The sequence below is a fragment of the Branchiostoma floridae genome, chromosome 1 (genome assembly GCF_000003815.2).
Source record: "Branchiostoma floridae strain S238N-H82 chromosome 1, Bfl_VNyyK, whole genome shotgun sequence".
NCBI lineage: Eukaryota > Metazoa > Chordata > Leptocardii > Amphioxiformes > Branchiostomatidae > Branchiostoma > Branchiostoma floridae.
In genome coordinates this window covers 17,805,217-17,823,293 of record NC_049979.1, presented here as the reverse complement: position 1 = coordinate 17,823,293, position 18,077 = coordinate 17,805,217, and the positions used below count along the sequence as shown (strand labels likewise).

Below are 18,077 nucleotides of genomic sequence, written 5' to 3'. Positions count from 1 at the left end.
GAGCATCATCAAGCGGGTTGTGTGGAGGAAGGTAACAGGGTGTCTTTGGTACACATTGATCTGTACATGCATATATGCACTGTAGGAGTCTGGGGTATCAACCAATGGTCACAAATGGTTTGGTATCAGGAAACTGTCAGGGCGCAACATTAAGAGAAATTGGAAAGAGGCCAAGCAACCGCCCATGCAGTTTGGCCTAAGCCTTTGGTAAAGCTGGCCAGTCCTCAAGGTCTGGTATATTTGCATGCAACTTCAGTTAGTCAATACGTCCCATCAATATAGTACGTGAATGTGAACACTTCTCTATCCTATTAGTACTCATTGTACATCCTAATGAGAGAGTAGATTATTGATCAGATTGTACCATGACTATCAAGTAGCTGTTCTTAATGAAATTGCAGTTGTTGAATAGGTCATTGTCCTATTGGGGTTACCCTCAAAGTTGATTTAATCTTATGATCATAAATCCATGTAATTTGATCCTTGGAAGCAACTCACAGGTCAACAGCCCATACTAGTATTGCTTGTTGTGTTGCCTATGGGATATGTGTATTTGGGAATCAGTATATGCTACAGTGTCATGTACTCCTTGTATACTGTAAAGCACAAAATTTGAGGACCACTTGAATAAAAGTATACACTTTCTGTTTTTTTACATTCCAGCATAACATACATATGTTGCCATGCTGTGTAAAAAGTACTGTACTTGTATGTATAATAGTGATATCCTGATATTATATGTCATGTTCCTTCTCTTTTCAGGAAAATGAAGATGAATTTGGAGACAAGAAACTGAGATTCGAACCAGATGGGGGAGACACAGGAAGAGTGGCAGATCTTGCTGCAAATCCAGATGATAGTACAAAACTTGACATTCACTCCTGGCTCAGAGCTCACGAACGGAGCTACATTGACAAGACCAAGGTTTCCCCAGGAGGGGATGCCTACTCCAGGAACAAGTTCAACCAGGTGGAAAGTGACAAGCTGAAATGCACCAGGGACATTCCTGACACCAGAAACCAGCTGTAAGTGTGGACTACCTTGTACAGTGGTTTATATGATAAAGTGAAACACTATCCTTGATATGTATATTTTATAATAATGGAAAATTGTTTGGTGCCAAGATGTCTGCTGAATATAGAACATGATTAATAAATACCTACTGTCCTATCATACAGATACTCTTTTGACCATTTACATTCTGTTGTTCCATTACGAATGGCATACTGGGGTTTGGCTGATTCATTTACTAGTGTGCCAAGTAGATATATTTATTGTTAAAAGCTACAAAATAGTAGAGCCTCTTCCAGGGACATAAATTATTATCAATTCCCTGACATGCAGGTATGTTTTATGTAAATGTTAAATTGTAGCTATGGAGCTAGGAGGTATTGTTACCTCATAGATGTTATAATGCCATCTTTACATTATGGAAGAAACTCAATGTATGATTTATGCTATCTTGAGAGTTTCAACTTCTGCTGTATTATATGTATAATTCAAAATGCTGTATGTCTCTGCTGAAGTTGGCTGTCTACAAGAAGGAGAAAGCAACATCGATTTCTGGCTCGCAGTTAGAGTCACCTTATGGAGAGCTCCATCACAAATCTTAGTCTTAAATAAACGGTTCAATTGGGGGGAAATATCATGGTTCTGATGTATGGTGAAAACTGAAATCTTGCACCTAAAGAACTAAGTGATTTCATAAAGGTCTTTTGAGGCAATGTCTAACATTACCAACTCTCACCATATCAGCACCATGGGCAGGGTTCATTTTTCTTATTATACTATAGAAATTTTCCACAACAGTAAAGCCCTACTGCTATTGTTTGCTACACAAAGGGCTTGACTAGGAACTGTTAAATTGTGCAATGTGGCCTATTTTGGCATTAATTGGTCCCCTAATGCCCTGTCCCACACCCCATAATGGACTGATACCTAGTTTTTCCAATATATAGAACCAAAAGCTGCACTGCTGATGAAAGCCATCTATCATTATTTTCACTATGGTCACAGGTGATATATGCCAGAATTGTGTCACACCAGGTTTACAGTTGTTAACTTGTATACTTGAGGATGAAACAGTTTGGTAGATCGGAACTAGCTGATAACTCTGAGTATTATGGTAGAGAGATTTTATATTATCATTTTGTTGGATAATGTTTCTGAAAATGTAGTAACCCCTCTTTCCACTCCTCAACAGATGTAAAACTCATACATGGAAGGAGGATCTGTTGCCCACCAGCGTTATCATCACATTCCACAACGAGGCTCGCTCCACCTTATTACGTACAATCACCAGGTAAGAACGTGTCACTTGGGAGCCATCTGGTAACACCTATAATGGTAGTCATGTGAAGGTAAGGGCTATTATGGGATTGTCACATGTTAGGGGCAAACAGTATGTCATCGCAAGCTAAGGGTCATTTTTATGTGGATCCAGTTCAAGCCTACATGTAATACAGCCACTGTAAGATTTGACAGATGTAGTTCTCAGCCTTGCTGGACATGATTGACATTTACATCAGATGTAATGTAATTACTGCACACCAATGATTAGTGAGCAGCCTTGCAACTTTATTATTACTGATTAATCAATATATCTATGGTTCATATATTTTCATGGAACAGGAATTTTAAATCCGTGTTTGGAATGTAAATTAAAAATAGTTACATAAACAAAATGTTTTTCAAAGGTGTATTGTTGATTGGAAACATTAGCTGTATTCATAATTGTTACTGTTTCTGTAATGGTGGAGGAATTCTTATATGTAATTTCTGCTTTGTAAAGATAAAAATTATGAATGAATAGATGAAAATTCTCCTGATATTTATAGATATGAGTAGTCCACATTACGTACACAAATTACCTATCTATCAGGACAATGGAAGAATATCACAATTTGATGAGGACTTTCATAAATCATATTGATGCCTGTCCCAACATAAATGTTTATTGATTAAGATATTTGAGACTTATCATTTTCAAAGTTCCCACCTTTAGAATGCATCACCTAACCACTATAAAAGTTCTGAAAGTAAAACTAGCTAGGGAAGGTCCTGATGGAGATGGCCATGGCAAATATACAATCTCCTTAATGGCCTGCTGGGGCTTTGATAAAAGTGCAAAGTTGAGGATTTATATGTGCGCCTTCTTGTTTAGTTTAGCCTAGCTGTAAATATGGATTTTCAAGTTCCCTCCCTGCATGCTGCAAATGTCACGGCCATGAGAAATATGGCTGGGCACTCCCCAAGGGTGTTGAGAGGTAAATGTATGATGGTGTATTAGAGCAAGCCAGATTTGTTGTGACCCATGTGAAACGCACCCCCTGAATTAGTACCCCACCATATGTTGAAGTTAGTAGAGTTTCAGAAAGTAGTAAATCACCTTTAGCTTCTGCAACCAGGCAGTTTCACCCCATAGTCATGCTCATTTTTCTTCTTTATACAAATGTTTAATGATCCTCTTCCATTGTCTAGCATATAACTCTGCTTGAGTGGGAACCAGGAAAAAATGTACTGTTAGGAACTTATTGGGAAGAAAAAATACAGATATGCCGATCCAATCAAATTCAATATTGTTGTTAGAATGCATGTACCGGAATTTGAGTAAATTTCAAAAATTCTAACCCTTCCTCTGGCTGCCAATGTCGAGTGTGAGATATTCTACTGTAACACATCACAATTAATCTGTATCATTAAGTCTTCCCAAAAGGAAGACTTTCTAAGTCACTTACTGTTTTCGGTTTTATCGGAAAGTAGCCAATCAAAACTCAGATTTGGAAATGATGTCATCGCTACTGCTCAAAATTGCCTGCTGCCTAACATCTTTGGCACCCTCATTCTGATTGTGGTTGGCTTTCGCTGAGTGAATATACGCTTTTTATTCATTCTTTCATCTTGCGGTGAGTTTTTATGTAGTATACGACACATTATAACAATATATAGTTAACTGTAAATACTGAAGGTATACAATGTACAACAGTTACACAGTGGAGTGTGTTTTTTACTCAGATCTTCACAGTCTGATAATTGTACAGACGCAAAACGTCCGCTCAAACATTCTAATTACTCTCTACTACTCTCTAGTACTAGGCTTTCCAGTCTCAGCGCACATGCGTGCGGCGGTGTTTTCCGTTCGCATAGCGATTTTTTATTGATTGCCATGTAAAATTCAGACAGGCCTAGAACTTCAAACTTACTAGAATTGTAGCATGTAGTTCCTGGCAATGTTACAATTTTAAGCAGGGGATAAAAGATCGTTGACATACATGTATGGCCTTCGGGAAAATGCCGCTCGAGTCGGGAAAGTCACTTCCGGGTTACAGGTAATGTGTTGCGTCAGCCTGATTTGCATCGTGGTGCCTTATTTGGAAATAACCAGCATGGCGGAGACGTATAGTAATTGTTGGTAAACTACAGTATTTGACTGCTGCCTTCACAAAAGGCAACGGGGAAGACTTCTGCATTTTCGCGAAAATGTTACCTTTCTGGTATTAATTAATATGTTTTTCCCAGTAGGTATAGTATTGTGTCTGAGTAGCTTGACAAAAGGCTAAGGGGAAAATATTCTGCATTTTTGCAAATATGTTGCCTATCTTAGTTGTGAATCAAGTGCTATATAAATTTGTGTTTTGGCGAGAGACTGAAGAATTATGTGTTGAGAATGCAGCTTCAGCAAAGTGCATTTAAATAGAAATTAAGCATGTGAAGTGGGACTTCAAGACTATAGATTGAGGTATTACACCCATCTACTTTGTTGCCATGTAAGATCCATATACTTTATTCCTATTTCATTGTTATTGCTGTTTGGTGAATTCATAGGGACTATTTTGTAGGGCTTCACAAACAAAAGAATTAGTAAAATAAAACTGACTGTAGTTCCTTGTACATCACGTCATGGAAGGCTTGTGTTTTTAATTCAAAGTTTTATCAATATCTGCAAGGGCCCCCTTTACCAGCTGGTTTCTCTGCCAAATGGCCTTCCATTCAATGTCTAAACAATAAACGTGTGATACTTCAATGTAGAGGCCAAGGTACAGTACATACATGTATATTGTAAAAGGACAAGTAACTTTGAGAAATGCTTGGATCAGATCCAAGCCATTGTCTGTAGTGATTGATTGACTGAAGCAAATCATAGCTAGCTGGCCACACCAGTTTTATTACTCGGCTCAAGGATAACATCTGAGTTATCCCACCGGCTCAGCAGTCCAGCGGGCCAGGAAAGCTTGTTGTCGTGTGTGAGCGATTGTCCATGTTTCTGTGTTGAAGTTTTTCATTAGAAATTCTAGTTTATGAACAGCAACACGATTTGGATGCACTGTAAGGGTACAGTAAAATTAAAAACAGTCATTGCCATGGCAATGTCTTTTTTCATTGCTAATTTTGTTATGATTAGTATTCCAAGCATAGACTATCACATGAGCCCATTATTTCAACTAATGTCAAATCAGGTTTTATTCTGCAAACAATTACCTGAGTCTTGTGTAGGTAAAATATATCAGGCAACATCTTGTTTCTGTAAGAGGCTGAAAGTGTATGAATATTCCTAAATGCATAGCAAAATTGTGATCAGCAGAGTCTGGTTACAGATGGTTGTCTGACTGGAATGCCGATGAAGGGGTCTGCACACTCAGGATGTGTGATTCATAATGCCGGTGACGGATGTAAAAATGAGGTCCAAAATGACCCTAAGGTTCCTGTTGATCATTTGGTGTAATGAGAACTGTAAAAGGGATCAATGTCTAAGCCACAAATACTTGCCTTGGACCAAGAGAGATATGGTGGTATTACCCACTGATGGGTTAATTGCAACCTCTGTTAAGACTAAAGTCGGATCAGTAAATTATGATATTTCAATGTCAACATGGACCACTGAATGTTAAAGCCCATAAATACCTTTGCCCAAAGGTAGTTTCCAAGTTAACGGACCACATACTGTTAAGGTTAATTTACTTCCAAATGAAAGCCAACTTTTGCCAGGTGGGTTCAAGTGTATCAACATTGGAATTTCTTTTGTACTTGCGCAACCCATAAAAGAAGATTATAATAGCAGTAATATGGCCACTTTTGTAGCCTTGTTGTAAATTGATTTTCCGTACGCCCATTGTAATCTCTTTTGTTGTTCAGAGTGGGTTTTATTTCCTTTTATTTTGTAATTTGATAGAAAATATCAGAACATGTATTTTCTGCTTTATGGTGTGGTAGTGTCTGGTTTTCATCAGGTTGTGCATATGCAGCAATCTAACCAGTAATTTGAAGATATTACTTTAAATGAAAGCTCCAAGGTCCAATGTACATGTACAATGTATGTGCATATGGGAGAAGGTCCAGAAGAGTGACTCTTCTAGTCTGAGTCGGTACAAAAAAGAACTAGTCATTGGACAAAATCGCTTATTGATCTGTTTGACTATCCAATATCTATAATATAGTAGAAAAACTAACAAGACTACATGTTATACACTTGTAACAATTTTTGATGGAGAATTTAAAGGCACATGGTATTCAAGAGGAACGTTTTGTTTCCTAAAAGACCACACAAATCAACTAAGTTTGTAAAAATTAATCACAGATGAACAAATAAATGAGCCATTAATTTTATAATCCAGTAACTGACTATTGCCCACTAACTGAGTATGGGTTTCAATGGGATGATTGACGAAGATCAAGGCCCATTTTTGACCAAAAGCAAATGGGAAATAAAGTTAAAGCTGTAACTTGTCAAACAAGTATCCAGAAACACACTGCAAAAGTAATTTTCAAGCTCAGCCAAATATTTCTTAAGACTAAAAGCACCCAAGTTAATGTTTGTCCAATGGTTGTTTCCATTATAATATGTTACACCTGGCTGTAATTTATCTGGAGGATACTTGGGGGTTAATGCTATATAATGCAACTGCTCCCATGTCCAAGTTCAATATCAAGTGGCTGATACAATTACATTTTGGGATTCTAGCAGAATTGGAACACTCTCCTCTAGAGTACAGTATACCTTGTATTTGTCTATTCTAAGCTATGAAGTTGTAATTTGTATTCTAATCCTATTTCAATGGTGGTGCAGAATTTACCAACATTTTTTTTGTATTTGTGTCAATATTTTCAATATCATTACAATATTGAAAATACACTATATTGTATGCCCTGACTCCTATTACTGCTGTCAAAATTGTCACTTTATTACAGTGAAGACATCATAACCATGGTCGCTTGTAGGAGATACTGTGTCATGAGGGAAATAAAGTTGTCAATTCTTCTTAATGTTCAGTCATATGCTGGGATTTTGGTGGTCTTGCAATTGACTGCAAATTCATTGAAAGGATCTTGATGCAAAGATACAGACTAAGACTCAGACAAGTTGGTCAAAGTATGACTATGAAAGTCTAATCTTAACAAAGAAGGCTATTGTAGCATTTTGCTCACAGTTTATGTAAATGAGGCCCTAATTTGCATGATTTGTGTAAGATGATGTAATGAGGTATGGGTTTAATTTTTTTTTTTAAGAGTTCAACTATACCACAGGTATGACTTGAAGTGGCCATTTTTAGACCAAAAATGTATATCTTATGAGGTCCCACCCCAGAAGCCTCCTGAACATCACTTTAAATTCTGTGCAGGTAGCCTACTGTTCTACTCAGTAAAAGTGAGACCCAGAGCTTACATGTAGGTTAGACCAAGTCATGGATTGGCGACATCCGTCAAAAACAGATGTTTTCTGCTAATAAAAAATTGTGGTTGAAATAAGGATCACTGTGAAGGTAACATATAAATGGCATATCTCATATAAGGGAGTTGCTTATCAGTCTTTGAAACCTTGATTGTAAGGAAATAGACAATTACTATATTGAATTAGATGAATGAACTTCTAATTCTAGGACTCAATTATATTTTGTTTGTTAACAACCATTCTTATGATTCCATCGGTACAATCACAAGGTTTTCTGTCATGTAAACCGACTTTCTCTGCATACTTATTAGTTACTTAAAGGAGAGGGAATTATCAATTAGTTGGCCTTTCTTCCAAAATACAAAGCATTTCAAACCTGCAACTGCCACATGGCATACCGCACCAGAGGAAAGGTTACAGTGTACTGCCATAAATAGCTTTATGTATATCTGAAGTCAATACCAATTTGTGCATTGATTTGATAACAACATGCAAACACATTTCTGTCATTGATAAGTTTCTAATAAATAAACCTTTTCTTAATCTGTGCTTGAATTCGAGCCAAGAAATACATATGTGTATTGTGAAATTCCCATCAAGGCATAAAAAATATGTTTTATTCAATATCAAGTTGTACAACGCAGTTGACCAACACAGTACAGCTAGTTGAAGCATGTTAACATTATGCAGTATACAAGCATAGAGCTAAATTTTACTTTTTTACAGCCTAAAGAACATAAAGAAAGTTTTTTCATCCCAAGCATGCAATGTGAGCATGATGAATGGTATGCGCTCCTGGCATGAGCACTCTCACATCCTCTTGAAATCAGCACTGACTGCCACAAGGGCTTCTTATCCAGGATTCCCTTTGAAGAATTGGCCCATAAAACCCAGTGCATAGGTCTTCCTGTATCCATCTGCAGGAGCGGGTATTGGATCATATGTCATATCCAAGCAAACCTGTCAAATCTATAAAGATGCAAAACTTTTACCCTGTGAGTTTTTTTTGAATGATGGAATAGCAGAATCAATGTTAGATATAGTATTCTGAGGCCAGTGGTGATACAAAGATGTGCTAGCTTGCCCCGTCAAACATATCTGCACTGCAGTGGCAACTATCAAATAAATTCTAGTGTTTGGAGATGTCCCAGTCATCAATTTGTGATAAATGTTTCTGCAACTAAGGTAACAAAGAAATCAGCCTTGATTACAGAATACAATTTTGAAATCAATATTCACCACATGTGCTTGTGGCACACAATAAAGCAGTGATTCTATATATAACAAAATTTTAAGTTTTTTATGTGAAGGTAGTGAAAGTATTGAGTTACACATTGTGTGGCTTGTTGCCTGTGGTATAGAATGCATATTTCTTCTCAAAAACATCAGACGTTAGCAAAATGAAGACATGACAATGTCAAGTGTGAAAAAGATACATGGCTTTGTGGCCTCCAATTTCTACCCTATCATATAGCAAATGGGTTCAGATATGACTTGCTGATCTGGGATCCATTTCCTGGGCAGAGTTGCCTGATGGGCATGCTGATTGTGCCTCTCATGGCTACGGGCAATTCTTCACCTGTGATTGAGCTTTTCATTATAGGCTTTGCATGGCTGTGAAATAGATGATGTCCTCACTGAGATTGACATGTTATCATAAGGGTCATTAATCAGAGCGCATACCTCTCTTCCAGTGTGTTGCTAAGAAGTCCCCCCCATCTGATCCAGGAGATTATATTGGTGGATGACTACAGTGATAAACGTGAGTATCAAACACATGTGAGATACGTAATATACTATACACATCACATTTCAGGTATGTAGTGAGTAGTACATTTAGCTAATGCTTTATTTTTTTTAATGTTTAAATCTGCAGGTTTTCTTTCACTTGTACTGAGTTGTAGATGGTGTCAAGTTCAATGTGCAAGAGTTTTTATTTACATGATGTACTTTCAAGACATATGAAATTTTGATTTAACTGAATGTGAATTATATTTACTTGGCAAGTTTGCTGAAAGACTTTTTTCTCCCCTTTTACCAAGTTCTAATTTGATGAAAAAAGGCAGGATATGCCATATGTTCCTGACTTTAGAGTCAATTCCAAGTCACCGAGATGGTTTTGAAATAATATTTGTAATAAGTTTGAACTATTTTAAGTAAAAGAACATTTCAGTCACTAAAGTTCGAAATTGTTCAAACATTTCAAAATGAAACTTTAAACATGTTTGAACCTTTTTATATTTGTTGGAACATTTGGGAAAGTAATGATATAATTATCTCTTTATTTCGAACAATTTTCAAACATCTATGTGTTTTTGTTATTGTTCCAACATGTTCCAACATTTTGTGTCATTTTTTCCCTCCATAAAAACTTTTATTGCCCCCATAAACAAAGCTGCTAACTTGGTCCTTTGTTTGGCTCTTGTATTTTTAGATTTTCACTGGTGAGTCTTTTGTGAGAAGGTGGCAGACAGACATAATTTCCTGCACTTGGCAGGGATGTGTGAATTGCCCTCTTCCCAGCCCACTGACCCAGTTTCATCATATTGTTTCTATGTTCGAACATGTGATCACAAATGATGCATCTATGTTGGAACAGTTTAGAAACTAACAGAAATAATGTATTTGATGTTAGAATTCTTTCTAATATGTTTGAATACTATAGAAATATTTAGAACGTCACATAGATGTTATAAATAGTTCTAAACAGTTACTTATCACAGTTAGATTGTCACAAAGATTTCCAAAATGTTAGAACAAAAGGCAAGAAACACCCTCTCGGTAATATGGAATTGACTCTACTGTCTATTACTTGATGTCACAAGACAAGACAATAAGACTAACTTCCTTGTACAAAATGAGCTAGTTATCACATGGCTAAAATACAGTGACAGTTAAAGTGTATGGATAAGCCATGCCATGATGAGTGGATTATCTGCTGGTACTGGCAGTTTGGGATTTACTCCAGCAACATGAGAACTTGCAGCCAAATTTTTGCTCAATGCAATACTAATTGATTTAACCCAAATAGACACCTGTTGCCAGGCTAGCTTTGGACAGTTTGTGTGCCAGAAATCTTTAATTTATTATTCTGGACATGCATAATATTAATAATCAGTCTAGCAATACGAGGTACTTTTTGTCTATGTTAATTTCATTTTTTTTTTAGAAGATGCAGGTTTAACCGTTTTCTGAAAATTGTCTTTCCATATGAAGCGATACAAGTATGAACATTATTTGAACAAAATGAAAGACCTGAAAAATATCAGAGTGTAAATGTACAAAGACAAAGCAGGTCCACATAAAAGTACTTTTCAAGTATACATAGTCGTCCAATTTATGTTCCTGTGTGGTGTTTTTATTACCATACATGCAGTGATAGATATTTATGAAATCCACATTTGACTCAATTTTAGCTTCCAGGGTGTCAGACAAGGTTACCTGTAGATTAAATTGAAAAGTGGCTCGAATCACGGAGGAGATCCCTTCTGCTGTCAGATGTATTGATCTCACATTTCCTTTGTCACAGCCGATGATGGACTGGAGCTGGCGCAGATTCAGAAGGTCAAAATCCTGCGCAATGAGAGAAGAGAAGGTAGGATAAAGGGAATCCCCAGAATGATTTGTTATACAGTCTGTAGTTTCTCTCTTTTTGTCCCTTTTGAAGCATGGTACGGTCCAAGATGGCTGCCACTGGGAATCTCTCTCCGAAAGGTTTTCATGATATCCACAAAATCACAGTTAATGTTCTTCATCCTTTGTAATTTTAGACTCAGTTGTTTGTAGCAGTACTTCGTTACTAGCGACGATCAACTATTTTTTGTATTTCTCCTCACAGTTCCTCTGAAATATCCAAAAACCTTTCTGATCTTTCCCAGTGTCCATCCTGAATCGTCCATTTTTCTCGGAGTGGCACGGCACAATAGGCCCGCACCCTTCGGCTCGTTTGGTACAGGGGTTTTTCTGTTCCCAGCTTTACTGAGGTTTGTACATGACTTCTGTTATGTCCTGAAATTTGCTGTAGGGAACTTTTCTGTGCCAAAGAGCGACCGATTGTGGGAAGGGGGGCAGTGTTGAGTCGCGCCACTCATATGCAAATGATCTGTTTTGGTTTCTGTTTAGAATTTATGTCTTATATTCAGATATGTATCTTAGCCATAGAAGTCTTTAGTGTTCAATGAGATGTATGTAAGGCGCTAATAATATAAGCAGATTGTCCCGCTGAAGGGGCTTTGTTAATGTAATTAATACACAGATTGTTAATTATTTTAGCGCCGGGTCAGCGGCAGCTGTAGCTTGTTTTGTGTGTACTTTGTTAGATTCAGCAGTGATCAATAATGTGCTATGCAGACTTTTCGAATGCTAAGATAAGAGGCAACCGTGGAGGGTTTGCCAGAAAGCAGAAGCACTGCAGAATCAAACCACTTGTAACGCATAGATCTGAAACACTTGTGAATGACAACCTCAACTGTAGCTTCGCTAACAGAACCAGGGTTCTTCGTAAGATACCGTTAGTTTCGTCTATGCATACTAGGTCGACAAAACAGAACACAAGGTCTCTTCCTAGTATATTTCTGTCTAACGTTCGCTCGCTGTTAAGCAAAAAGTGTGAGTTAGAGGCTACTCTGGCCAGTCACTCTGTACAGATAGCTTGCGTCACTGAGTCATGGCTAACACCTCAGATACCGGATGACGTTGTATCGATCGAAGGATACAGACTGTTTAGAAAGGATAGACATCATGGTAAGGGTGGGGGAGTGGTATCGTTTATTGAAGACGACATACCAGTTGTAAGACTTCATGACCTTGAAGATGACACACTTGAAGTTATGTGGTTACAAGTACGACCAAAATGGCTGCCTAGGACTGTCCCTGTTCTTTACATTGGCGTTGTGTACCACCCACCATGTAACAACGACAAGACGGGGTCTACCAACATGTTACAGCACCTCATTAACTCTTGTGACAGTTTGTATCGAAAACAACCCCATGCTGGCTTTCTGATATGTGGTGACTTTAACAAGTTACCGTTCCAGAACTTGATCACAGTTCATCCTCACCTGAAGCAAGTAGTGAAGCAGGCCACGCGGGGCACTGCCACGCTGGACTTGATCATTACTAACTTGTCCAAACATTACTCCAGCCCACTTACCCTCGCCCCAATAGGCACTAGCGACCACGTCTGTGTGCTTCTACCCTCCCGTGTACAACCACCAAGAGGTGAACGAGCCAAGGTCACTCGGAGGGTGGTTTCTACGATGGCAAAGTTGAACCTAGGCCTAGCTCTAGCCACGACGGACTGGTCTTCTGTTTTTGAAGCTGTTTCCGTGGAACAGAAAGCCAAGGCGTTCTACAGTCAGACCATGACCTTGGTAGACGACCATCTTCCTATAAAAGCGTCCCTGGTACAGTCCTGTGACAAAAAATGGCTCAACGAGCGAGTCAAACGGATCATCAGGGAAAGAACAGCAGAGTTCAAACGCCATGGCAAGTCTGCTCGTTGGAAAAGTTTGAGGAACAAAGCACAAACCGCCATCAGACAGGCGAAGTGGTGGTATTACAGGAACTTCACTCAACTTCTTAGGCAGGAGAATCCACGTCAATGGTGGAGCTTTGTAAATCGTGAACTCGGCAGATCACAAGAGAGAGCAAAAAGCATCACCATCGAGGGTAAAGCTGAACACGAAGTGGCTGAAGCCCTGAACCAGCATTTCTCAACGGCGTGGTGCCCTGGACAGGACTTGTATGTGTTTCCCCTTCAACGTCCTGACAAGTCAGTTGAGCTATGCTCGATTGGAGAGGTCAAGGCCCTTCTCAAGGGCATAAACCCCTCCAAAGCAAGTGGTCCAGACAACCTTCCCACATGGATGCTGAAGCATTACGCAGAGGACTTCGCTCCTGTCATCACTCATCTGTTCAATACCTCGTACGAGCAGGGTATTATACCAAGTGTCTGGAAAGAAGCAAATGTTGTCCCTATTCCAAAGTTCAAGGGAGCAACTAAACCCAGTGACATGAGACCTGTCTCTCTCCTCCCTGTCCTAGCCAAGCTGTTGGAAAGGTGTGTACTCAAAAGACTCTTGCCCTCCATCACACCTGTTATCACCAACCAGTACGCCTACCTTAAGGGGTCGTCTACTGTCATCGCTGTCATCAGGATGGTTCACACGTGGCTGACTGCTCTTGACTCAAGGGACAACATAGCTGTTCAGACCCTGTTCGCAGACATGAGTAAAGCATTCGACAGGGTAAATCACGCAATACTACTACAGCGAGTTAATGACGTGGTGGCTAGCCCTCTTATGGTAGCATGGCTGCATAACTACCTACAGTGCCGCTTTCAACGTGTGTCCGCCAATAGTAACCTCAGTAGCTGGAGAGAGCTTACATCAGGCGTACCTCAAGGTGGGGTGTTATCACCCTATCTTTTTCTCCTGTTCATGAGTTCACGCGCCACGGTCTACAGGGACACCCTAGACGTGGGGTATGCAGACGACGTGGGTTTGTCGAGATCAGTTACCTTGGCGAAACTCAGTACAGATAAAAGTATGAAAGAGGAAGCGTCGCAACTTGACGATTGGGCCGATCGCAACGACATGCTCCTAAATGGAAAGAAAAGTCAGCAGTTGTTGATCTGTTTCAGCAGGAACATACCAGTTCCGCCACCGTTATCTCTAGGCGGCGAACTTGTGCCAGTCACCAGTGTGGCAAAGGGTCTCGGTTTTATATTTGACAACAGACTTTCATGGCGGGACCATGTGAGAGCAATGGTTTCAAAGGCATCGAGCAGGTTACACTACCTACGTCTGCTTACAAAGCAGGGCATGAGTGTGCACGATCTCACACAGGTGTACCTCTCCCTCATCCGCCCCATTCTAGAATATGGCCACGTTCTGTTGGTGGGCTGCAGTGAGGAGCAGGCAGCTAGCATGGAGAGGGTTCAGAGGCGCGCCCTCCGGATTATCTCATGCGGCGGCAGGCGCTCCGTCCCAGAACTGCCTTCCCTGAAGGAGAGAAGAGAAGCAGCTGCTGTTTCCCTGTTCAAGGCAATGCTGCACCCTGAACACCCTCTACACGACCTGGTGCCTGCCCAGAGACTGTCAGCTACTGGAAGAACACTAAGAAACAGTCAGCACATCTCAGTGCCATTTGCCAGAACGAAAAGACTGAAGCAGTCTTTCGTGCACTGTGCCCTCAGACTGTATAACAATGCTGCATAGCACATAGCGTGTATGTTTTAACGTTTTGACTATGATTGTTTAGCAAACTTATTGTACATATTGTACCCAATTCAGGGAGGCTTGTATAGCTCCCCCTGCCTATGTACTTTTGAGGAATGATAATAAATAAATACAATAAATTTGTTTAATCATTCAAGAAAAGCAGCCTTTCTCTTCCTGTAGATGCCACTTGAAATTTATCTCTGTTCCAAAACAAATTTCCAAGTTGTCAAATAATATTTAATTCAAAAGCTGTAAAAAACATACATTTAGTGTCCATCTATAATTGGCTTTGTTAACTCAATGCTCATCTATCAGTGCCAGTGGCCCATGGGTAGCCTTCTCCTTAGGAAACAGTACACCTATAGCAGTGGATGGAAATGCCCAACCTTGAAAGATGGTGCACATTTTCCATTGATTATAATAAGTTTCCTTGACTCGAGCCAAGGATCAAAGATGACCTTACCTATTTTAGTCTATCTACAAATACCAAGAGATTGCACTGGTAATTGCAATTATTGACCTTACTGGTTTTTATTTTGACTTGTGTATTTAAACATGGTTAAAAATTTGAGGTTACCAATTTGCTTGTGTTGAATGAAAGTTACAAGCTTCAACAACATGGTTGAATGTAATTTGCAATTCTTGAAGAATTGACAACAGAAACTTCCACCAGAACTGGGCTTAATGTACAGTTTCCCTACTTACTGAAGGCAGGGCTTGTCAGCCGTTAGCTACATGTACATCCTGTTAGTCCTCAGCTGAACACACATCTGTTCACCCTGCTGATGAATGGGATAAAAGGCAGTCTCATCTTCAAATGTTCTCCTGAGCCCTTTATAAATGTTTAAGTAAACAGGAGCAACAAAGTCTCATAGAGATTATTGGCCTTTCCCTGCACTCTGCCCCAGCGCATATTTGGAGCCACTTGACTTCACCTTGAGAATTAAGGTCACAAACTGGGAAGGAAAGTCTTAACCAAAACGGTAGTGGCTTTCTTAAGGTGATAAGAGGTGTTGAATGCCCTTGTGTGGTGGTGGTTCCATTTGCTGTGATTGATTGTGTACTTCAGCTTCCCCTTGGTGTGCTCTAGGATATAGGATGTATGATGCATTGCCCACTGTAAATGGTATCATGGCAAAATGAGATCGGTTCCATATTCATAGTATTCAGATGTACTCCGTCAGATGAATAAGTTTTAATACTGATGAAAAAAAAAACTCTTCTCATTTTTTGAAAGTCACAAATCTTATGACATGTTTTTGTGATAATGTGTAATAAAGAAGTTGGTTTCAGCAAAGCCAGGAGACTAGAAAGTGTCAAAAAGTTGTAGAGCCTGTCAAGTCTGTATCCTGGCAGCTTTATCTTTTTGATATAATGTGTGGCAAAACTTTTTTGAAAATCTGTGGTGATAACTACGATGATGACATTAGTTATTAGAACTAGACCATTTTGTCCTAGTCAAAATTGATTGAGATGCAGACCTATAAGTATAAACTTATTAACATTAACATGATTCTGGCATTCTTTTCAAGTGTCAACCTGGTTACATTTATTCAGAACATACAAATTAAGACAAAGCTGGATATATAAATGTCTCTGGAAATTTAGGTCAAGTTTGCAAGAGCAAAATTTTGCAGCCCTGTAGACCCCATGCATAATCCTTCCATTCATTTATTTCTAAACCTTTGACCAAGTTTCCAATGTTTCAATCATCTTACTTATTCGTTTGGCTGATGTTACAGTCAGCCAAGGTCGCCTAACTAGCCGAGGCAACCATACCCTCATTTCCCAATGAAAGGAGTAAAATGTTCTAGACTTGATGATATTGCTGACCAGTATGGTTGTTGTGTGGCAGGCTTGATGCGCTCCAGAGTAAAAGGTGCTGATGCTGCCACAGCGCCCATCCTGACCTTCCTGGACAGCCACTGTGAGTGCAACCAACACTGGCTGGAACCCATGCTGGAGAGGGTCATGGAGGTCAGAGGTTACATAATCTGAATCAGGCTAGAATCCATCATTTGCATTTGCTGTATTGTTGGTATATTGCATAAAAGATTTAAAAAATGCACAGATTGATAGACATGACTGTAAAATTGTAAGCTTAAGGTAATATTTAAGTTGAAGAAAAAATACAATTTATGAAATTAATGTACAATGTATTTTGTACAATGCACAATGTACAGTGTGTTGTTAGAGCTTTTACTCCATAGGTGAAAATGATCTGCTATGTTACAGGACCGTACCAGGGTTGTATGTCCCATCATTGATGTTATCAACATGGACAACTTCCAGTATGTAGGGGCATCTGCTGACCTTCGGGGAGGTAGGAATGTAGACATTTTTTATTTTTTTATCAAAAAGGAGCTGCAGTGTATGTGTTGTACCTACATTGTAGCTTCCCAGTGTGTTTTCTTTGTTTATGATTCATATAACAGCCAGTTTTAATTCACCACATAAGATACACTGTGAACATTTAATCCCTGTGTACATTCATTCTTTCTTAATGCAATTTTGACTGCCAGCTTGCAAATTATTAAGCCTATTCCTTTACCATTGTCAAGTTCTAATCCATTTTGCTGTGAAATCTGATGAGCCATATAACGGGCAGAATGAAAATTGATGAGGTTGGAGCAAAAATCAATACCTCAATCACTAATTAATCAGTCGTAGCCATCTCACTATGAATTAGGTCAGGTTCAGCATCATAAAACAAAGTGGCATTTTGTAATAACGAAGTTTGGAAAAAATGTGATAGATTTGGGGCAGTATAAATCTGAAAACTTACGCTTTTCTATGGTCCACTCCTAGGAGTACAGGCTACTGTCATTTACAATCATTATGATTTTTTTTCATTCCGAATCTCATAGGAGATAGTGTCTACATGTTATCTGCATGCATGGCTTTCCTTCACATTGTGGTACATTGTGTCATGCAGATTACTGGTTTGTTACAGGTTTTGACTGGAACTTGGTCTTTAAATGGGATTATATGACAGCCAATCAAAGGAATGCAAGGAGGTCAGATCCAATTGCACCAATAAGGTAAGTTTATTTCAGAGGGTTCTAAGACAAATCCATAGGTGTGTAGTTTTTATTCCATGAGATGCTTCAACATGCATCATTCATTCCATGGAAGAGGAGGAATATTGAGAAGCATCTCATGAAAGCAATATCAGCTTCGTGGTAGAT

General features: G+C 39.1%; 1 protein-coding gene across 1 annotated transcript in view; it reads left to right on the top strand.

Moving 5' to 3' along the window:
- Positions 1–762: 762 nt before the first annotated feature.
- Positions 763–18,077, top strand: part of LOC118425893 (polypeptide N-acetylgalactosaminyltransferase 2-like) — a gene marked incomplete at its 5' end in the record, with an annotated part of 30,847 nt that continues 13,532 nt past the window's right edge. Inside the window, 7 exon segments of the mRNA XM_035835037.1 lie at positions 763–1,025; positions 2,204–2,302; positions 9,361–9,428; positions 11,196–11,261; positions 16,745–16,866; positions 17,125–17,212; positions 17,843–17,930. Coding sequence (XP_035690930.1) covers positions 763–1,025; positions 2,204–2,302; positions 9,361–9,428; positions 11,196–11,261; positions 16,745–16,866; positions 17,125–17,212; positions 17,843–17,930 — 794 coding nt within the window.